Raw genomic sequence first — 23,130 nt, forward strand, 5'->3', positions numbered from 1 at the left:
CGCGCCCAAGACTGTAAAAAAAACTCCACAGGTCATCACTGATGACGTCGGGAAAAGAAAACAGGAAACTGTGTAGAAACGAAAAGTTCGAGGCGTTTTCAAGGCAAAGGTGGGTGTTATAAAAGATTAATATCTGCTTCCACAGACATGATACTTTAATGCTGTTGTCGCCGAAGAGGACGTGTGTTTGCTGTGCCCGCTGTTTCGGTCAGTATCGTTTCTTTTAATCGCTTTTTAGCACAGAGCTGATTCAAAGTTGCAGTTCCGCATCCAGGGGCATGACCACTGCATCAAGTGACAACACTGCCAGCAGTAATTATCGTATGCAAACAATAATGTAGCTGTTATGAAATACTTTACGACGTACTGTCAGTGTAAGCCAGGGTGCTACTTCAGTCAGGAGCTCGTTGAGTCATGCTTATTATGGAAACTAATTAGTTAAAAGTTGGTTTGCATTATAGGCTAGCTAGATCTTTACCCAGTGTTAGCAGGAGTTTACAGCAGCAGTGACAAGCTAGTAAAAGATATAGTGGAGCTGTCGAGACTTTAATTACAGTTTAAACACCTCCACTTTATATTTTACAGTCTTAAGTCACTGGATTACAGCGTGAGTAATATATAATGTGGTTTCTGTGTGTTTCTATAGCTGAGCTGTAATTGTGTTGATACTATTTAGTGTATTAAACTTTAAATCCTCAGTATGTTTCTTCATATATTACTACTACTACTAATACAATAATAATAATAATGATAATAATGCATTTTATTTTTTTCTAGACCCAAAGCGAAACAAAAAAACATAAAGTAGGAGGTATAAATGATAATAAATAAATAGGAGGTATCAATAATATTGTCCATCTCAAGTTAAAGGAATATATAGTATAGTTTTTGCTGTATTGCCATTTAATTGTTGGGAATTAGCACTGGTGACCTCACAAAAACCAAAACAGAAACTCCACGATGTCACCTCACTGAGACTTAAAACAAGTGGTAACAACCTGAAAACATTTTCTGACCATTTAAAGATCAGATTCTTTCTTCTCTTATCACCTATTATAAACTAATCAACTGATTACTTAGTAATGGATATCCTAGTTAGTTGCAGCCCTCAAACCAACTATGATGTGTACTATTGTGTGCCACTACAGTATATTATGGTAGAGAATGATAACACCACTGGCTGTCCAAGGTCTAATATTTTTCTCGCAGTTATTTCTTTTTTTTTGTCTTTTAAAAAATGGTAGGAACTTGAAAATAAATTTAGTTGATGGGAGGAAGTTAAAAAGATAGATAGATAGACTTTATTGTCATTCAAATCCACTCCATCAACAGTACACATAAGGACAAGATTTTGTTGCATTGACTCTCTGAATAAAATATGGATAAAACTAAACATCAGCAGCAAAAGTGCTCGTGAAAATGACAAATACAAAAATAAATAAATAGACAAAATGTGCATATGCATAAGCTTATACAAGTCCATCAAGCTCAGACCAGAGATCAGTGAGCGTGTGAGTGGGGGGTTGTTGACAGAGTTCAGTGTAAGTTAGTGGTGTGTAAGAGGGTAATCATCTTAGGGAGTTCAAAAGTCTGATGGCTTGGGGGATGAAGCTGTTTCTAAAAAGGTGGCAAGCTAGGTGCGATTCGTCTTTTAGAATCCTGTGTCTCTTTTTTTTTTTTTTTTGAGCCTATGGTGTTAATTTCAGCAAAGGAAGTATGAAGTATTGACCTCTCACTTTAAGAGAGGAAATAACTGCTGATGCCATCTTGGCGAAAAAAGGAATATGTAGGCTACATTCAATATAATGCTTTATTTCTTTTGCCACATTCACCCTTTGATTGCTCATTTCTGTCCCACCCTCTACAGATGGCTTGCTTTGACAGTAATAAAGGGAGTTTGGAGGAGGACAGCTATGAAGGAGCTGTTGGTGGAGAGCTGTCCGGCTGTGCTTTGGCAATGCTGGAAAAAGAATCCCTTCTCAGCCCGTCAGAGAGCCCCGGCACCTTCATGAGCAGCACCTCCTCTAGTCTTCAGGCCCCTGCCCCCCTTCAAGGCTATGATGTGGATTTTGACCCACCCCTAGAGAGTAAATACGAGTGCCCTATCTGCCTTATGGCTTTGAGGAATGCCATCCAAACACCCTGTGGTCACCGTTTCTGCAAGAACTGCATTGAGAAATCAATTCGGTATGTATGCTGTTGTGTAGCTCTTTAAAAATAAATGTGCTCCAGGTACAGAGTCTAAATGATGCAACATTTTTACTGACACTGGCTGTCCTGCAGAAATGTAAAGCCCCTTACAGAGCCTGATTTTCTCAATGCACTGCCTAAATTATTACTGTTCTTCCCTCGTGCAAAACAGTGATACAGGACAGAGGTGCCCTGTGGACAATGAAAGGCTGTCAGAAGACCAGTTGTTTCCTGATAACTTTGCCAAACGGGAGATACTCTCGCTAACTGTCCGCTGTCCAAACTTTGGCTGTGCTGAGAAAATGGAGCTCCGACATTTAGAGGTGAGGATTTTAAGTGACAAGCATCTCTGCTTTCGAATGCAGCTCAACTTACAACTCAGAAACGAGACATTTAAGATGAAAATGCAGAATTTAAAATAACATTGGATTATCTTTAGTTACCAAGTCATGATTTCTGGAAAGAGACATTGCTGTTGAGTTTTTCCAAATCCTTTTTTGCTGCTTTGAGCACCACAAGGCGAGTGCTATCTAGTTCTCTTATAACTGAAAGGAGGCAGACGTCTCTTCGGCCGATATCTCCAGCACTTGGCAGCTCACATTAAAACAATTTAGACTGATTATCAGCTCTCTGGGTAAGAGGGAAAATATTTGATTTTGGGGATGAACGGTCCATTTAACAGAATGAACTGCCTCAACAATAAAATAAGGTAGTAAAAAAACTGTAAGAAAACAAGTAAGATACTGGCAGCTCAGCTTGCCTGTTCCCCTGTCAACAGCACCATAGTCAGCACAGACTCTTCCTGTTCCAACATTTCCTCACACTATGTGTCCTTGTTTTGGCATGTAAAACATGTGTCGGGCGCCAAGTTAAGAACAACATCTTTCTCTGCCGTGGACGGTGAAATTGTAATATGTGAACCACTGCTGTCCGACTACAGAAAAAAAAAACATTAAGCACATTGTTTCAATGTCTTATTTTCCTCCCAGAATCACTTGGCACAGTGTCAGTTTGCCACGGTGCCTTGCCCACAGTGTCAGCAGTCTGTGAGAATGAGCCACCTCGAGGAGCACAAAACTGTCGAGTGCCAACGGAGACCTGTGTCATGTCCAGACTGTGTGACAAGCTTTGTTTATGAGGAGAGAGAGGTAAGGTAGACTCACTTGTGTCATTGCTTCTCTTGCTTTTTTCCCAGAATAGTTCTCATAGGAGCATCAAACAGCTGCATTGTGTATCAGTGAGGATTTAGTCTTCTCACACTCTGGTTTGGTTGCTCCTTCAGCTTCATGAGCAGCAGTGTCCCTTTGCCAGTGTGAAGTGCCAGTACTGTGAGATGGATCTCATCAGAGACCAGGTGAGTTTCACAATGTCTGCAATAGAAAATGTTTTTTTTTTTATAGATGTGATTTCGTCATCATTTAAGTTAGCTTCTGCCAACAAGAACTTCTCTTTTGTTTGAATAATGGGGAACCATTCCACACCCGGTCACAGCACATGTCACAGTTCCACCACTTCTGCAGTAGCAAGTGCAACTGATGACGTTTAAGTGTTGTTCTGTATGAGAAAATAAATTAGTTATTTCTAAGACAGTTGCACAATTATATATTAATAACCAACGTGTTTGATTGACTTGATAAAGGATAAAAGGGTAAATAAAGGAAGCTAAACTGATGATGTCTTTGTTTCAGATGGAGTCTCACTGTGATACAGATTGCCCAAAAGCACCCATTGCCTGTAACTTTAGCACCTTCGGATGTAAGGAAAGGGTAGGTGATCAAATTCAAATCTACTACACACTGTTAAGGGGAGACACCTCAGATGAATAGGGTCAACTTTTAAGGAATCGATACCACTTGAGACACATGAAACTTCCCTCGCTGATTACAAACGTAAAGACAATTATTTTTAACCTTAAAAGTTCTCTAAAATTTTATGTTTGAAAATGGAAATGGAGCATGCTCTAATAAAAATGTGCTGATTTGCATACATTTCCAGAACAAAACCTGCACATCGGATAAAGCCAGGTTCAAAATTTTTGTTTCAGTTTGTCAACATATCAGAGGTTTTTTTTAAGGAGAGGATTTTGGATATCTCTTTTGATCATTCTGTAAATCAGACAATACCGTCAACAGCCATAAAATATGAATTTTTGCCTTGTTTTCAGGAATAAAATGTTATGTAAATCAGGGTATGAATGATTTATGAACAAACCCCTCTGGAAAACCTTTCAGAATATGAATAAGAGTAAAACTAGAAAGTTTGGTGTATGTAAGTGCTGTTGAAGTTGAGATTTTTGGGTCATAGTACTGTAGAAAACAGCCTTTTAAGATATGTACGTAAATTGTCATACTTTTCGAGACGAAAAACGACAATTTTTTTTTATTACAGTTTTTCTGAAATGTTGTGTTTAAATAGATTTAAATAAAGAAATACATTTCCAGAACAGAATTCTGTGCTAAAATAAACATCTCGATGTGTATTTTGGACCGAGTCTTTCCACTAGTCTAAAAGAAGACATGTTATTGAAGCCTGAAATCTCAAAAATTGACCACTGCATGAATGAACGATGTTTTCACCAGGGGTGTCTCACCTTAAAAGAACAATCTTTGAGAGCTTGCCTTGTTACAGGAGTCCCATCAGCCCTGCAGACCAGATGTCACAAATAAAAATTGCTGTCTCCTGCAGATGCAGCGCCACAACTTGGCTCAGCACATGCAGGAGTTCACGCAGATGCACATGCGCTACATGGCTGAGTTCCTGCGTGGCCTTAGCCTCAACGGCACCACACCCAAATCCCTGTGGGCACTAGGACCTTCAGTTTCCTCGGAGGATCAAGGAGCTGCAGCATCAGTTTCAGCCTGTAGCGGACCCAGAGGAGGAGCTGCAAGCTGCAGCAGCAACTCTGCCCCGTCTCAGCCCACTGAGGAGATGCAGAGGCTCAGGGAGATGGATGGACGATTAGTGAAGCAGGATCACCAGCTGCGTGAGCTTATCATCTTAAAAGAGACACAGGTAATGGATGTCCTTGAGTAGAACTTTGTGCATCTAGTTTTTATCTGTAATCACAGAATCAGTTTGTGATGCGTCTCACTTGACTACATGCCCCTGTCATCCAGTTGGATTTAAGGATGAACTGATCAGATTTTGGTGGTCAAAGGTCAAGGTAACTGAGACTTTGCATCCGTCTCATTCTTGAAAATGTAGTATCTCAAGCATATAGGGAATTCTTCCAATATGGCACAAATGTCCACTTGGACACAAGGATGTACTGATTAGATTTTGAAGGTCAAGGTCACAGTGAACTTGCACCCGCCTCACTCTCGTGACAAATGTCAAGACATTTGGCACAAACGTCTCGTTGGACTCCTGGAGGAACTTACTAGATTTTGGTGGTCAAAGGTCACTGTGACATTTTGAGACATGTTTTTCGCAATATATATATATATAGCACATTTTGGCAACAAGGCAATTCAAAGTGCTTTACATAAACATCAAAAGCAAGGAGACAAAGTGCAAAAGAAACACTAGAACACCATTAAAGAGCTAAAGAATAGAAAATTAGATTAAAAACAAGACTTTGGACATAATTCAACACCATGACTCAGGAACAGAAAGGGAGACATCTGGTCAGATACTGAATTGGTGACGCTAATCTTGGCGTGCTGGTTGTATGGATCTTCTGTGCTGAGGGGTTAAAGATGTATGTGGATTATGTTACATAGGCTGTATGTATGTCTTTGCAGCAGCATCAATATTTTGATGTAAATCGTAACTGCAACTTTGCTGGTTCGCAGAGGCACACAACCGCAAGGCAGTAATTCTAGTTCTCCATATCAAGAGTTATTTCTCCATCTCTTCTCCAGATGGTTCCATTGTTTTGTCGATACCTGTGTGAGCACAGACATATTAATTGTGTGTCTGCACGGGAGGCGTTTCAGCTACAATTTTCACTCATCCGTCACCTGCTGGTCTTCTGTTTTGATCAATACAGCTGTCTACGCAGGCTCACGTGTTTCACTCATGCTGTACCCTCGTAAAAAGACAACCCAAAACGTATTTTTACGCTTCATGTCCATTTTATTCCATTTTACATGCGTAATTACGGTGATTGTGTTTTGGCTATGAGTGCCAAAACACAGGTGGCCCACACTCAGTACTGCGCAACACATCCTCTGTAGACAGATGATGCACTGAAGCTGCTATTGCTGCTCTGCTAACTTGCTGCTCACGCTGCGCCTCCTGTGCAGACACATGTAAGCTGTTGTCATTTGAAACTATTGTCCCGTCTCTTCCACAGGCCGGCCATCTCGCAGAGATCAGGCGTAGAGTGTCAATGCTGGAGGAGACAGTGAAGGAGCTGGAAGCCCAGCAAAGTCACGGTATCTTCATTTGGCGCCTCAGAGGTTTCTCTGCTCACCTGCGGAGCCAGGAAGCAGGCCTCCCAGTGGTTGAGCACAGCCCCGGCTTCTACACAGGCCGTCCAGGCTACAAGCTGTGCCTGCGCTTGCACCTGCAGACCCCCAACGCCCCGCGCTGCTCCAACTTCATCTCTCTCTTTGTCCACACCATGCAAGGAGCTTTTGACGGGCTGCTGACCTGGCCGTTCCAGGGCACCATCCGCCTTGCCATCCTTGACCAGGGCCCCGAGGGTCAGCACCACATGGAGGTGATGGAGACTAAACCCGACCTGCAAGCCTTCCAGAAGCCCACCATCCAGCGCAACCCTAAAGGATTTGGCTATGTCACCTTTCTGCACCTTCAGCAGCTGAGTCAAAGAGCCTTTATTAAAGATGACACTCTACTCATCCGCTGCGAGGTGACACCTCGATTTGACAGTATGTTTCACCGCGATGGTCCGACAGTGCAGCCCAGAGGACATGAGGCCTCAGTTTCAAGGGACTAAAGCCAAACTCATATCTATAGGAGGATCGTTATCATGCAGAGATGTCAGCACACACACATTTAAAATTTGGACACTGCAAGCATGCTAGTATTTATTTGTTTACCGACTTTTAAATGTTAGTGTGATTTTTGTTTTAATAAATATATACAGCACAATCCTTTTAATATATTTGCAATATATGTCTTCACTCACAAGGTACTAACATTCAGCAGGCCTCGTAAGGTCAGTAGTTACTAATGTTTAATCAGTTCACCAGTTTAAGACGTGTACTTCCTGCCTGCAGACTGAATATTACTACATGACTTTGCTCTCTTGTTCTGGTTGTTAGAGACAGCACTGAATGTTAGACATACCTTGTGGAGTTTCTGACCGCTAGTGTCACGATGGAGCGGATTCCCATTGTATTTTGTACTTCATCCTGAACTAGCACACACACACACGGACCCACATGTATGCATAGGGGCATGTGGGTGATGAGACATACATTCTCAACGACTATACATGAGTACTGCATACAAGCTATCAAAAATGACGCAAAAGGTGAACAGGTGAAACTAATCCCCCAGCAACAGCACTGGGGTGTGTCGCAGTCTTCTTGTAATGGCCACAGTTGGAAGTCCAAAAACACATTCCTCGCTACCAAATCATGTAAAAGAAATGGCTGCACAATGATGAAGAAATGCCACAAACACAGATTACTTGTGATCACAATTTTCCTTCCAGAAAAAAAAACACCTGGAAGAGCTCCAACAGCATCTTATTCATGCCATTCATGTGTGCAGAGACAGCTGGCTCAGCCTGACCAGGATTCTAATGTGCAAGTCCAATGGATCCAAAAACATGGAAACCTGAAGAACTGTTTATTGAGGTGCAATCTTGCAATACAGAATGTCTTGTATGTCAACTGGAGAAGATGGAGCAGCAATCAAAGCAAAAAGTCTGACCTTGTCCATCAAACAAAAGGAGGGCAATATGACATCCTTCGGTTTTTTATGGTATTACACTGGATATTTGGTGGCGGTAACATGGCAAGCAACTTCATAATATTCCAGAAACAGGTGAAGAAGAAGACTTCTAGTTGGTGTGCGTATGGATATGAAAAAAAGTCTGCTTTGCAAATGGTTTGAATGCAGAGGCAAAAGCTCCACAGGGTACCTTTTAACAGGGTTCCTACGGCCATCGAAAACCTGGAAAAGTCATTGAATTTCGCTTTGGATATGTTTGAATAAGAGGAAAATAACACAATGAGAGACTTTACATGTCGCGCCATGAATCCCAAAGTTTGCGTACCTATGGTATGGCCCACCACTACTTTAAGTTGTGCTGCATTTTTGAGATGGAGCAGTTAGTTTTATACAATTATATAATATATAATATATAATTTTATCATGGGTCCTTGAAAAGTCTTGGAAACGTTTTGAAATGTGTCCATGAAAATGCGTGGGAACCCTGTTAGAAAAACACATACATGTACTTTCCAAATTAATCATTTCATACTTCAGTACTTTTGACTTTTTATAATGTACTCTGACATAATCAACAAAAACTGACAGCACTTTCTTCAAAATGGAGGATTTTCTCTTAGCCCAGTTCCATCGTCTTGGCAGATTGTGGTATAATACGTTACAGCTGTGCAGATTGTCACTTAATTGCTCATATTCCTTTTGACAGAGTTTAGGTGCCTTTCACACAAGTTCTTACCCAGTGTGACCTTGGAAGATATTTTGACAGTAGACAGAAGTCCAACGTCACGATTGAGTGTCTTTACTTTAAACCAGTATGCTGCCTTTTAAGCCTTTACATGATGTAATTAATATATTGTGTTTTATATTTTAGTTTTTTTCTCCACTTGTAACATTGCATTGTTACGATGCCTTTTTAAATGATTTGACTGTGTGCAGAATGATTCCTGTTGATAACTGAATGAGATGTTTTCCATGAATTTCAGCATATGAGACAACACTGACGCAAAAATAGCCTCAAATTAAAGCTAAGCTTACTTAAATTCAGAGCAACTGTAGTCTCACTTTTTTTGGTTCTTTAAGTAATTATTTAAACCAATGAAACAACATTGTGTACTTTTTGCTGCTGTATAAATATTAATAATGTGTCCTGACATGCCGTTTTTCCCAAGATGATTATGTTTTAGCACATCTTTTAAAACTCGAAAGCTTAACTTGCAAAAGGAAAGGAATTAAGGGAATTTGTGTTTTAAGATATGTATAACAAACTCCCCTGGAACAACACTCAAAACAGGCAGATATCTGGGAATACATCGACCATCGTTTTATTAATTTAAAGCCCAAATCAATGTCCCCTTTCTCCCAGTTACACCATCTCAAAATATTCTAAAAATCAAACACATAGCATCATAATTAGCTGTCTACTAGTTACTGTTATCACCTTCATTCATCAATGTAAGGAAATTTTTTATTAGCTCCATATCCAGGGTGACCTGGTTTGGCCTCAGCAGCTTCTTGTTTGACTTCTTTCTCTGGTTGACTTTGAGGTGTGTCCTGGGTGCTGCCTGCCTTGTAGCCTGTTAGAGACACTGAAATTTCATGATGTATTTATATTAAATCTGAAATACATACAGTAGTGCCAGAGAGTGTCTGATTTACCAACTTAAAGTCAAGTTTCGGATTTCAGACTCACTTGGAGCTCTTGGAGCTTCTTTCCCACACTTGAGTGTGCTTTGAGCGAAGCACTCTGCCATCCAGGACAACACCTCTCCACAATATCTGATCTGGAGACGAAGACGGGAGTAACTGAGGTTTATGCAAACTGTCTGTCAGAGTGTTAAGTGCATAGATGGATTACTGAATGGGCCACCGGGCACAGAGAGACACAAAACGACTGAGAAAGATACAAAATTACTTCAAAGAGACATAAAATTACCTCAAAGAGACACAGGTGACTACAAAAAGACACAAAACCACCACGATGAGACACAAAGTGACCACAACGAGTTGCAAAGAAAGTGCAATAAGACAAAATAACAAAACAAATACAGGCAGAACAACCACATAGGGACACAAAATGACTACAGAGAGAGACACAAAATGACCTCAAAGAGACACAAAACAACCACAAGGAGACACAAAACAACCACAAGGAGGCACAAAACAACCAAAAAGGACACAAAATTACCTAAAAGAAACACAAATGACCACAAAACAACAGAAAGCGACACAAAACGACTGAAAAAGACCCAAATGTACCCCCAATAGACACAAAGCAACCACAATGGGACGTAATATGATCACAAAGAGACACTAAACAACTACAGAGAGACACAAAACAACCAAAAAAGACACAAAATTATTTCAAAGAGACACAAATGACCACAAAAGACACAATACAACCACAACGAGACACAAAAGGACCACGAAGAGTTGCAAAGAAACTGCAAAGACACAAAATAACTACAATAAAATGCAAAACAACCACAAAGTGACACAAAATAACCAAAAAGGACACGAATGTCCTTGAAAAGACCAAAATAACAGATTAAGACACAAAACGACTGAGAAAGATACAAAATTACTTCAAAGAGAGATAAAATTACCTCAAACAGACACAGGTGACTACAAAAAGACACAAAACGACCACAATGAGACACAAAATGACCACAACGAGTTGTAAAGAAAGTGCAATGAGACAAAATAACAAAACAAAAACAGGCAAAACAACCACATAGGCACATAAAACGAAAACAGAGAGACACAAAATTACCTAAAAGAATCACAAATGACCACAAAAACACACAAAATAACATAAAGAGACACAAAGAAAGAAAAGATCCAAATGTACCCCCAATAGACACAAAACAACCACAATTAGACATAAAATGACCACAAGAGACATAAAACAACCAAAAAGGACACAAAATTATGATGAAGAGACCCAAATGACCACAAAAACACACAAAACAACTAAAAAGACACAAACCTACCCCCAAAAGACACAAAGCAACCACAATTAGACACAAAATCACCACAGACACAAAACAAAAAGATGCATAACGACTACAAAGAGATACAAAGCCTGTGTGTCTTGCTCCTTCGTAAGAGATGTAGTGGGGCCCTTTACATATCTGTGCCCAGGGGCCCATTGTGTCATGATTATGTGAAATAGATTCAGGAAAATGTCACTTTTCCAGGTTTACCTGAGACTCCATGGATACCTGTCGTTTCTCTTGGTCCTTGAACCCACCAACAATCCTCAGCAGGCTCTGAACCCTTGGTCACAAACAAAATATCGCTTGATATTCAATACTGCAATCATCATCATGTCCACCACTAGGGGGCAGGAGAGCTTTACAACAGGCTACCGTTTGGGCATGCTGTGTCCAGCGAGGTTATCAGAGCTTGTTTGCCAAGAAGATTGCATGCTTTCATACCCCTGCTGTATGAGTGATTTTACAAAATTGGAAAAATAATAATTACTTTGAGGAGGTGCTCTTGAGCCTCTCCTCACTGCTCTCCCAATGTTGGCGCTCCAGTTTGGCCAGATAGTTCTCCTTCTGCACGGTCTCCCATGTTATTAGCCTTTGGTCTAGCCCTGCCGGCAGCTCCCTCTCTGGCCACACACACACACACACACACACAAGGAGGCAGTCCAGTAACCAATTAACCAACAGGCAATTTCCATGGATACAGCAGGTGAAGGGCAGAGATAAGCACACAGTTTGTTTTTTCAGTGTATAATTTAATTTGACTTTAGCCAGAAAAGCCACAGTGAACTATTTCAGTGTCTGTTTGAAATACAGTAGAATAGTTCCTAATGGAAATGTGGCGACATTATGCAGAAATAACCTTCATACCAAGATGCTCCTGCTTGGACACAGGCTGTTTGACCAGGCTGAGGAGAAGCTGAGAGAGGTGGCTGATGATGATGAAGGGTGGGGCCAGTGCTGGACGACTGTGGTATTCCACAATCAGATTGTATCGCTGGAATTTCCAAAAGATGTCTGTGTTACCCTGCACCACCTGGAATGTGTAGCTGCAAATGGAAGGGAAACAAAAAGAGAGAAAGAATTAAATATGTTGGTTTTTTTTAATTTTATCATGTACAAAGAAGTCAGTGGCATATGTTGACTCATATCGTCAGACAGACAAACAGATGGAGGGTTTTCTGGATTTCCAGCCTCTGACCTGAACATGGCAATGAGCAGATTTAGCAGCAGGACATTGGTGACAAGAAGGAAGATAACCAGCAGCAGGATGACCAGCCAGTTGGCGTAGATGTTGGGACATGGCGGCCGTAGGCCCATGATAATTTCCTCTGAGTCATTGGTGCAGTTAATTTCAGGCATGCGAGCAGCTGTGCTCCATTTCATGAGAGAACAAGAAAATTAGAAGAGAAGACATAACATTCAGGCCAACAGGAAGCATCCCTGATCACATTAATGATTAAATATAATATTCAACATGATAATAAACTGTCACAGGGCACATTCTTTAATAGATAAACATACATTTTAAAGCTGAATCTTCTTTATAATGAATAAACACATATATCTGCATCTACTGTAATTTACCATCAATTTCTTCCAAAGGAATCTGGCCAAAAATATGCAGGTAGGGGCGATACAGGGCTCTGCGAAACACCCAGTCAATTCGTGGGTCATTGGGGTGCAGAAGTGCCTGAGTGGCAACACCGTACGCAATCATCCACACACTCAGGAAGAAAAGGAAGAAGAAAACGTCCTTCATCTGTAAAGGAGAAGCAGACACATGTTTTCATCTTTATAACGCACTACACAAGGTCTATGCTGTCTTCATCTGTGACCATGAACATCATTTAACAATTAATAAGTATATTGGTGATGTTTTGTGCACCATTCTTTCCACGATGATGATCTTGGGGCCCAGCTGCTTATGAATGGCAAAGATGTGGATGAGACGCAGAGTGAACACCATGAAGTCTATCGCCAGAACGGTCCTTCCTGCCTCGTACGTGTCGCTCGCCATCCTGCAGAATCAAAAACATCAGATTACAGATTGTAATTCAGGAAAACGACATATTGTTGTGGCGCGGTCCTTGCTAGTGACTGTGTTATGTTTCAATAGTGTCATCAATCTCATTGAATGTCAGTTACCTGCATGAAACCCCAACAACAAAAAGTGAGATGGCAACCATGTCGCACTTGTTCCAGTTGTCCTCTACATAGAGTTTGAACTTCTTCAAGATGTTCATCTCTTCATCCGTGAAGAAGCTCTGTGTCATAAAAGATAGTTTATGCATTACTGTAAGACATAGTTATTCATAAACTGTACAAAAATCTAAAAAAGAGAGAGTTCATAGTCTTAATATGTATCCTTGATATATTTTTTTGAAGATATAGGGAATCTATTGGGTATGGACGGACTACTGAATGGGCCTACCAGCCACATGCCCAGGGGCCCCCCTCACCTTTACCTGGAAAAAGACTACAAAGAGATGCAAAGGAACTGTAAAGAGACACAAAATGACCAAAAGATACATAATGATGACAAAAACACGTGAAAAAACAAAAACAAAAGATGCAAAACCACCACAAACACTGTTTTTCTTGCTCCCATGTAGGAGAGGTGGGTGGGGCCTTTTGCATATCTGCACCCAGGGGCCCATTAGGCCCGTTTCCACCGCAGGAACTTCGGGGTAATTTTACGGGGCCGGGGCCGTTGGTGCGTGTCTCCACCGCAGGAACTACCCCCGAGGGACAGAGTTCCGGAACTTTTACAGGGGCTAAACAAGTCCCTGCCTCGGGGTAGGTACTCAGAACGGCCCCGAAAGACTCCTGGCTGGGGCTTGGGGATTACTTGGTGCTGATTGGATATACTCAAGGAGGGATGTGACGTCAACAGAAAGCAATAAAATAGCCGGCATTTTTAAAACTCAGCAGACGAGGGTTCGCTTGTTCATATAGCTTTCGCGGCCATGTAAAAAAAACTCATTAAATGGCCCATGAAAAAAATATTCTTTCCAGCGGATATCTTAGTTACAACATGATTGAGCTAGCAAAGCAGTTTTGTGTTGATATGTGTGGTATTTATTCAGTTATGGGAAATCACGATGTCTAGAAAGCATCAGCTGACAGGGACAGCTAACAGCAGCAGCAAAGCTAACATCAGGACGCGATCTGTTAAAAGCCTCCCGTTGTTGGATACGACATGAAACTACTCCAGTTAGCTCAATCATGTTGTAACTAAGACTTCCGCTGGAAAAAATATTTTTTTCACGGGCCATTTAGTGAGTTATTACAGACACCGCTACCGGCTAACGGCGTCCCTACGTCGCCCCGGTCAAAATGGTCGCGCAACGATTACGTCACATCCAGAGGCAGCCCGTAACTTTACAGGAACCTTCCTCGTACTCCACTCAGTGGAGACACGGCGGTTGAGAGGGCCGAACGAGAGGACGTTCCTGTAGTAGTTCCTGCCCCCCAAATAGTACCAGGAACTACTTCAGTGGAAACGGGCCTATTTTGTCTCACAACACACCCATGATTCAGCACTATGGGACTGAAATCCAAATTAAATTTAAAAATCAGTTTCTAAATCCAGGTAACATGCTACTGTTAAGTTTCCATCTTATATGTAAATGTATTCACGCACTAATAGCTCTACTGGTTTATAGGTAGATGAACTTAAATAAACCTTGTCAGCAATTTCAAACCAGTAATATATTTTTAACATGCCCTCTGCCAGGTCACACACTGGAGCCCCATTTAGAAACACCTGCAGGGCCAAAAGGGAGTTAGCAGGTACACAGCCCTGCTGCCTGTTAAATGTCTCTTGCACTTAGAGTGTATGGTTGAGCTGTCTCCGGTGGTTTGAACAGGGCACCTGTAAGTGCATGAAGAACCACTGCCCGGTCCCTCGATGGCACAATTGGTTTTAGAAACAAGCTGAGGGAGGTATGCTGTTTTCATAAAATGATAGAGTGGTGTGTAAGCCCTGACTGGATGGTGGACTGATAAAAAACCAAATCACAAATTTTGCACGTCTAACCATGTGGCGTCCAGGTGGGATCACTTATCCCTCTCACAGTACTCCATAAGATAGAGCTGCAATATGTCCTCATACTTAAATGACAGAATGGGTTGCCAGGGACTCCTGAAATGACATATATAACCACTGGAGGTAACCAGCGACAGGAACACATGTTTACATTGTGAAACAGTAGGTCTAGGCACCAAAACTGCTTAGTTAGTTTTTGGAAAGATGCGTTAAAATAAATACTTTTGAGACAGAAGTTAACCTAAAGCTAATGTGTTGTATGTGATGTTTCTTAAGTACCTTGCTTAAGTTAACTTTAGTCATATAAAGGCTTCTGTGGTGCGTTCCTTTACCTATACTACCATGCTACTTAGTATGCCAGAAAAACATTGAGTATGTCCCAGTACATAGTCAGTGCATAGCCAGTCGAACCACAGTCCACTGCATGGTGGAAGATTCATCACACTGACTGAGCTCCAGACAGATGACAGCTCATTGAGAACTAACAGAAGCTGCAATAACTATAATTAATCAACCAATGAATCACAAGCAATCTACCTTAAATGCAGTTTTAACTTAAAAATAAAAACTACTTGTAGGAGCCAGAATGTGTATTTAACCTTTGTTGTTTAATTTTTTTTTTAAGGCTGCATACGTTCTTTTGGTCACTTTCACTTCCTGTAGTTGTAATTGGACCAGGGGTGTGGTTCATTCACTGGCGTGGCGGCTTTTAGACAAAGAGGGTGAGTTTTTGGCTCCGATATTTTCTGCTGACCGTAATCACTTCACGTTATATCACAAGACCACCACCCTTAGTGAGCTCAGCGAATTTGTCGTAAGATAACGTTAAGTGATAACTTTAAGATTTGCTGCGTTCCAAAACACATACTTTTTCTTCATACGTTAAATTTTCACTACGAATTGCAATGAATATACAGTTAGGTCCATAATTATTTGGACAATGATACAGTTGTCGTCATTTTGGCTCTGTACACCACCACAATGGGTTTTAAATGAAACAATGAATACCTGCTTAAAGTGCAGACTCTCAGCTTTCATTTAAGGCTTTTTTCAAAAATGTAGTATGAACCTTGTAGGAATTACAACCATTTCTTCACACAGTCCACCAACTTTAAGGGCTCATAAGTATTTGGACAAACTAACATAATCATCAATTAAACAGTCAGTTTTAATACTTGGTTGCAAATCCTTTACAGTCAATGACTGCCTGAAGTGTTGGACACATAAGCATCATCAGATGCTGGGTTTCTTCCCTGGTGATGCTCTGCCAGCCCTTTACTGCAGCCGTCTGCACTTCCTGCTTGTGTTTTGGGTGTTTTGCCCTCAGTTTTGGCTTCAGCAAGAGAAACGCATGCTCAGTTGGATTCAGGTCAGATGATATGACTTGGCCATTGCAGAACATTCCACTTCTTTGCCTTAAAAATGTCTTTGGTTGCTTTTGCAATATGCTTCAGGTCAATGTCCATCTGCACTGTGAAGCATTGTCCAATGAGTTTTGAAACATTTAGTTGAATCTGAGCAGGTAATGGTGCCCCAAACACTTCAGCTTTCATCCTGCTGCTCTTGTAAGCAAGACAAGACTTCACTAGAATAAATACAGAGGGTTTATCACAAGATGCAAACCATTGGTTAGCCTTAAAAATGGAAGGCCAGATTAGAGTTTGTCAAAAACCATCTAAAAAGCCTGTATAGTTGTGGAACAGCATACTATGGACAGATAAAACAAAGATCAACTACCAGAATGATGGGAAGACAAGAGAAGGAAGAAGGGAAGGAACTGCTCATGATCCAAAGCAAACCACCTCATCAGTGAAGCATGGTGGAGGTACTGTTATGTCATGGCCATGTATGGCTGCCAGTGGAACTGGTTCTCTTGTATTTATTGATGATGTGACTGCTGACAAGAGCAGCAGGATGAAAGCTGAAGTGTTTGGGGCACCATTATCTGCTCAGATTCAACCAAATGCTTCAAAACTCATTGGACGATGCTTCACAGTGCAGATGGACATTGACCTGAAGCATACTGCAAAAGCAACCAAAGACATTTTTAAGGCAAAGAAGTGGAATGTTCTGCAATGGCCAAGTCATATCATCTGACCTGAATCCAACTGAGCATGCGTTTCTCTTGCTGAAGCCAAAACTGAGGGCAAAACACCCAAAACACAAGCAGGAAGTGCAGACGGCTGCAGTAAAGGGCTGGCAGAGCATCACCAGGGAAGAAACCCAGCATCTGATGATGCCTATGTGTCCAACACTTCAGGCAGTCATTGACTGTAAAGGATTTGCAACCAAGTATTAAAACTGGCTGTTTAATTGATGATTATGTTAGTTTGTCCAAATACTTATGAGCCCTTAAAGTCGGTGGACTGTGTGAAGAAATGGTTGTAATTCCTACAAGGTTCATACTACATTTTTGAAAAAAGCCTTAAATGAAAGCTGAGAGTCTGCACTTTAAGCAGGTATTCATTGTTTCATTTAAAACCCATTGTGGTGGTGTACAGAGCCAAAATGATGACAACTGTATCATTGTCCAAATAATTATGGACCTGACTGTATAAGCAAGGATGTCAAGGTTAAGGCACAATATTATGATGAAGTAGAATGTCCCAGTTGTATGCAGACTCCATGCAGCAGTTCGTACTTTGTAAGGGCAGCTACAGTAGGTGCTGAAAGTAAAAGAAAAATATGTAAGTTAAAACGCAGCTTGTTTCGCATGGGACACAAACGGCTGTCTCCTGTATGAAAGTCTTTGTTGCTCTTTTTACTATGTCACCGAACTTCCTCCTTTGCTTTCATCATAAGTACTAAGATTGCCACCTAACAGTAAATGTAAATAGGGGTCGTAATGAGTCGCCTTCACAGACGACCTATACAGCCATTGATTTGGACAGGGCAGTCTTCACAGTTCTTTTAATCACTACTTTCACAACTGCTAAAAGTCCATCTACCAAATCTTTTCAGTTCAGATATGTTCAGTTTGAAGACAAAATATTTTAATAAAAGCAGCAGGGGTCTGATCTTCCTCGGCTATTTATTTGCAACACTGCTGATGTTGTCTGACCTTTTCAGGGCTTAGACGATTTGCAAATAGAGCTGGAAGTTTCTGTAAACTAGGCATAATATGTCGAGCTAAAGGCTGAGGATAGACCGATCAAATGTCACAGAGCACAGATGATGGTGACGGTTAAATAAAAGGCAGTGATGAATTCTGTACAAATAACAAACAGGCCTGATGATATGAATGTCTCCCTACACTGAAACAAATTGGAGTATTACAGTGTTAGTACTGCAATGTGAGGGATAGGAAAGCCTTAAAAAGCATGTGAACACCAGTGAGTTTGGTTGATGTAATGAGACACTATATATTGCTACCAGCCATAATAATTAATGCATGATGGTTTTCATGACTTTTTAAGAGCTTTACACCAGCCCGTCTATCACATCTAAAAAGCTGGTAAACTTACAGTCTCTCACATCGTTTTATGACAAGTACGGTGAGAGCGGAGGCCCCTGTGGCATTGTCTTTCTTTAGGAGGAGGCATGCACCCCTGGGCTTGGAGGCATGCTAGGGCTGCCTGTAGCAGTGCGGTTCTTTATTTGGAAACCTGTGCCATTGTTCTGTGTAGCTGTAGGACTTTTTGAGATGCGTGTTGAAAAAGCGAGCAGAGGGAACAGAGGTGAAGGCTTGTCTCATCTGGGGCTTTTGTGCCCAAGGGAGGAGGGCTCAATGGGATCAGTGCAATAAGGGATCATGCTTGTCTGACCTGGCTCACTGCAAGGGAGTCAGGCAGAAAGGTGAAAGGCTCATGAATCCTTAAAGCCCCAGAGAGAATGAGCTTAATGTGGCAACTCACATCACCTCCTACTCAGATATGACTGAGTTTTCAGGTCTGAACACTGTTGTGAAAACACATTTGATAACAGTGCTTCAAAATAGGTGTCAAACTTCACAGATGGATGTGGATCCTTATCCGAAAAATAAATAAATCACTGAGAAATGATTTGAGAACTTGAAAAATGAAATGGAAATACAAAGGCACCAGTGAGATTGGATGCTTTTAGTGTCACCTGTCGCAGCTCCTCCAGGACCAAGGTAAAGACCCAGAAGTAGAGCATTATCTCGGGGGCCCCAGGGCCAAAGGGTGGCGGTGGGCGGAAGTCCAGCAGGAGCACGTAAGTGAAGAGGAAGAGGAAGGCGAAGTACATGATAACATTTCCGAGGAACACGGTGACAGGAGCGCTCCAGAAGCGACGCCAGCGGCGGAGTAGGAAACGCCACCAGACAGAGGCACAGCTCTGAGCTGCTGGACCTCCAGGTGAAGCGTCCCTAGAAAACAAAGAGTGGGGGAGATGCTAAAGCACTTGTTGTAATCTTTTTACACCAAAACATAATTAAAACAGTATATAATGAGATGGGATATATCCTGGCTTCTTCATCCCCCCAGTCACCATTTGTATATTAATTACTCACCCTGTGTTATGGTGAGTTTCGTGAAGAAAACATTTGTTTTTCTAGTATGTCTCCAGTGAACAAAGAATCCAAAAACTGACACAACTTCTTGGTGAATTGAAATCATAGGGGTCCAAGTTTAACAAAAGCAAAACTATATAAAAACATCCATTCAAAACACATTTAATAACAATGCTACAAATGGTCACATGGGGGTTAAGTATTTCTTTAACTTGTGACATGGGTGTCCTGTGTCTCACTTTGCTGCAAGACAAATTCAGACTGGGGTCAATAAAGTTGACATAAAAATGCACATCAGTGTGGTGCATCTGACTTTTATGATATAGCTGTGTTTAGGCTGAGGTCAAGTACGCCTTTACTGTCAGTATACAATGCAGAGTCATTCATGCTACACATTTCAGAAAGAAAAATGAGAATAAGAATAACAAATAGCATCTAAAATAATGATTAACAAATATTATTTTCAGATTATTTTGATTAATATTTCATTGTAAACTCACAAAGGGTCATCATCGTCAGTTAACAGCAAAGCCTTTTCTGTATCCAGACTGTCCAGCTCCACAAACTGCTCACGGCCATTCCGATTATCAAGTTCCTCATCACTGACAGACACATACAGGAGTGTGAGTGCATGCAACAAAACAATATACAGTAGAACCCCGTGGCTCAAGCAGCATAAGATCGATCACCTGAACTTTATGAGGTTGGTCCAGATGAGTGGCGGACAGAAGAAAGACACCACGAGTTTGGAGATGGCTGTGTCTGTCGTCATCGCCCCCCACCAAATTTTTGTGAGGAGAGCCTGCAGTGAGAGTTTATAGGTTAAAATCAAACGGTTTTCACAAAAGGGACAAAGTGACCTAACATCTGAAGGAAATTCACCACAAGAGGGCCTCACAGGCCTTGGAATTTTTCTGCCTGACAGTCTTATGACTAAAGCCATGGAAACATCATACAGGAAGTCACCCCAGCTGGTTGAAAGAATAAAAAAAAACCCTCCCTTTCTGTCTTCACAGATGTCTAGCTGCGGTTTGATGAGTCACTTGCATGCAAGGACACCTGATGCTTAATCATGGGTTGGTCCACCTCCTGTACAAGGCCAGTCAAATCCACATTCTCTCGAAGTGTTGCACATGTGCTGATTTATAACAAACAGCTTCCCATTTATGAAGGCTGTATTTTTCCAACTGTGTGCTTTAAATAAAATATTACTCTTGTCAATAGTTTTCTGCCTTCTAACTTTCCCTGCTGACTCTGAATACCAATGATGACTTTACAATTACAAGGACGTCTATTTTGGTAAAATTGCGAATTGAATTAACTGACCAGCAAAATGATATGACTTTGATACAAGTATGTAAAGGTTTTTAATAACTGCAGGGCAACATTTCAACACAGAAGGCAGCAATATGAACTACATATCACTTCTCATCAAATGCACAATACTTTTAAATAGGCAAATGATAGTTGGGTGTTAACACCTGAAAGAATCAGTTACATTGGAGCCAAATGAGCACATGGATGTGCCTCCTTGTTACCTGCACTCCATCGTGGGCAAAGAAGGATTTGGCATCTGCCTCAGTGGCCAAGTTAAGGACCGTAGATTTGCTCCAGCAGTGTGTTCTCCTCACTAACAAAGCATAAGCCCGGTCCTCACTGTTGGAGTAACACTCTCCAAAGACATCTGCAGCGATAAGAACAGTGGATGCACAGAGTCAGCCACACAGCTATATCTGAGGAATTTGCACATTTCGATTCATAGGGTCTGTTTGTGTTGTTTGAGGTCAGTGAGTACACCCCTCGCTATGTTTGACCTTTATTTTTTTCTGATCACATCAGCTGTTGTCATTGAAAGCTTTATGCACTCACCAAGGGCAAACTGCTCATACTTCGCCTCCTTCATACTACGTGCAGACTCAGCCTCAGATTCCAGTCGTGCCATCTCTTTCAGAATTTTACAACCCGCCAGCGCTGCCGCAACTGCCTCAGGGCCCTGAAGGATTAAAAGAAAGCTGGATCCAAGAAATGGGTCTGAGAGAGGGATCTGAGAAATCTAGTTTAGAATTTCAGAGAGCTGCTGCTTTTTGCATCTAAATGTGGTGTGCATCAGTCTGCAATAGATACATCTAAACCTGCAAGTCCACTGTTTTTCACGGCTCCCAGTCTGATTGTTTTTGACCATGTAACACTTCACACATGTGGTGAATAATTCAAGACTTAGATAAAAGCTAAGCACTCCTGTGTTGCTCACCTGATCATATTCGAAATTAAAGACATTTTTTACCCCGTGTTCATTAACAGTGCTGATATGAACAAACCTTTAACAGCATCAGAAAACATTAATATCTCAGATGTAGTTGTTATTATATCCCGCCTACACCTGCCAGTCAGGTTGGGTATGATAGCAGGCTGTTTTGAATTTTGGTTGAGGGCTCATCTCATCTTGGATATGACTAAAGTGGTGTTTTTTTCAGACCTGAGATAAGTTTTCCCTTCCTTCCTCTAGGCTTCAATTTTAGTTCATTTCAGTGAACTATATGAAAAAAAAATCAACTCTCAAACTTTGTTGAGAAGAGGTAATTCATCACAGTAAACATCATGTCTTCATTTACTTGTGATTTGCTTGAAAGTGCAGATTGATTTGAAAAATATGCATCTCCATCTCTGCTTATTGAATTTAATAACATACTGAAATGAATGGAAACCACTGACTGTGTGGACCTGTGGGTATTTTTTATGTTTTGATAAATTAAGGGAGCTTGATGTGACATTCAGAGCATCAATATAGCAGCAAACAACTATTTGATATATGGAGAAATAGTGGATTACCTAATAGAGTCATGCAGGAATAAGTCTAAAACTCAGAAATGATCATTTTAGCAGTCTCGGTTCCCTCATCTTAAAGTCCAGGGTTTTTTTAATTGATTTTTGGTTAGGTACCAGAAATAAAGTCTGTAGTTAACACAAGCTTAAGAGACTTTCACCTTTTGTTCTACGACGTAAGCATACATCCAATCCCACCCCTGAATTTTCGGCTAAATAAGACTACAGAATGTCATCACGCCAAACACGCATGGGCCTGTAGCGTAGCCTAATGTTAGCTTTTTACTTTTGGTGATTGCAGTTAGGCAAAAAAAATCAAATAGGTGGTGTTCATTTGTGAAGATTATCTTGCTGAACACAACATTTTAGTATCATATGCTTTTTTTCTGCAAAAAGCCAAAATCCAATGGTAAAATCCTGTTGGCTTTTTGATGAGGGAACCAGGGCGACGGCAGCTTCTGCATCGGCATACAAATGCAGCACTGCATGGCGTCCTGAGCAGAGAATGAAGTCACGCTTCCTCTGTGCTCCAGCTGCACGTGCATGTCAGTGCATTTGAGTCCCAGTGTGTGTACCCCACTGACTCAACCCAGTCTCACTCCAAAGTCATCGAAATCCGGCACTTTGTCGGTGACATCTGGCATCAGACAACAACAACAATAGCCGTCTTGTCACATCAGCACATATGCGGCCAGTCCTTGTTTTTGTTTAATGGCACCCGGCGGCATCAGGGGGGA

The 23,130-nt window shown here is 41.2% G+C and overlaps 2 protein-coding genes across 4 annotated transcripts in view; one reads left to right on the plus strand and one right to left on the minus strand.

Moving 5' to 3' along the window:
- The first annotated feature begins 45 nt into the window (after window positions 1–45).
- On the plus strand, window positions 46–9,102 carry traf6 (TNF receptor-associated factor 6). Of its 2 annotated transcripts, none has more exons than XM_033627891.2 (8): window positions 46–109; window positions 1,868–2,187; window positions 2,363–2,513; window positions 3,180–3,338; window positions 3,473–3,544; window positions 3,879–3,956; window positions 4,876–5,202; window positions 6,488–9,102. In XM_033627891.2, exons 2-8 carry the CDS (start codon window positions 1,868–1,870, stop codon window positions 7,091–7,093), a joined length of 1,713 nt encoding a protein of 570 aa, XP_033483782.1. In that variant the 5' UTR covers window positions 46–109; the 3' UTR covers window positions 7,094–9,102. The 2 variants fall into 2 exon arrangements, with proteins under 2 accessions (XP_033483782.1, XP_033483792.1); XM_033627901.2 differs by having other exon boundaries at window positions 55–207.
- A 254-nt stretch (window positions 9,103–9,356) lies between these two features.
- trpm5 (transient receptor potential cation channel, subfamily M, member 5) overlaps window positions 9,357–23,130 on the minus strand; it is a 33,340-nt gene continuing 19,566 nt past the window's right edge. The window contains exons 13-26 of one of the 2 annotated variants that reach the window (XM_033627880.2): window positions 21,440–21,563; window positions 21,109–21,254; window positions 20,260–20,372; window positions 20,071–20,172; window positions 19,168–19,426; window positions 13,197–13,315; window positions 12,937–13,069; window positions 12,636–12,810; window positions 12,250–12,418; window positions 11,919–12,097; window positions 11,542–11,674; window positions 11,262–11,334; window positions 9,749–9,839; window positions 9,357–9,632 (exon numbers count right to left, since the gene is read on the minus strand). In XM_033627880.2, coding sequence (XP_033483771.2) covers window positions 9,499–9,632; window positions 9,749–9,839; window positions 11,262–11,334; window positions 11,542–11,674; window positions 11,919–12,097; window positions 12,250–12,418; window positions 12,636–12,810; window positions 12,937–13,069; window positions 13,197–13,315; window positions 19,168–19,426; window positions 20,071–20,172; window positions 20,260–20,372; window positions 21,109–21,254; window positions 21,440–21,563 — 1,950 coding nt within the window. In that variant the 3' untranslated portion in view covers window positions 9,357–9,498. Of the gene's footprint in view, window positions 9,645–9,748; window positions 9,840–11,261; window positions 11,335–11,541; window positions 11,675–11,918; window positions 12,098–12,249; window positions 12,419–12,635; window positions 12,811–12,936; window positions 13,070–13,196; window positions 13,316–19,167; window positions 19,427–20,070; window positions 20,173–20,259; window positions 20,373–21,108; window positions 21,255–21,439; window positions 21,564–23,130 lie in introns of both variants that reach the window. The other variant, XM_033627871.2, reaches the window with a different exon arrangement.

Source organism: Epinephelus lanceolatus, chromosome 2 (genome assembly GCF_041903045.1).
Source record: "Epinephelus lanceolatus isolate andai-2023 chromosome 2, ASM4190304v1, whole genome shotgun sequence".
Taxonomy (NCBI): domain Eukaryota; kingdom Metazoa; phylum Chordata; class Actinopteri; order Perciformes; family Serranidae; genus Epinephelus; species Epinephelus lanceolatus.

Coding starts and splice junctions, on each gene's coding strand:
- traf6 (XM_033627891.2), top strand. CDS start 1,868: ATGGCTTGCTTTGACAGTAATAAAGGGAGTTTGGAGGAGGACAGCTAT. Junction 3,339..3,472: donor TTGTTTATGAGGAGAGAGAG/GTAAGGTAGACT, acceptor TTGCTCCTTCAG/CTTCATGAGCAGCAGTGTCC. Junction 3,545..3,878: donor TGGATCTCATCAGAGACCAG/GTGAGTTTCACA, acceptor TCTTTGTTTCAG/ATGGAGTCTCACTGTGATAC.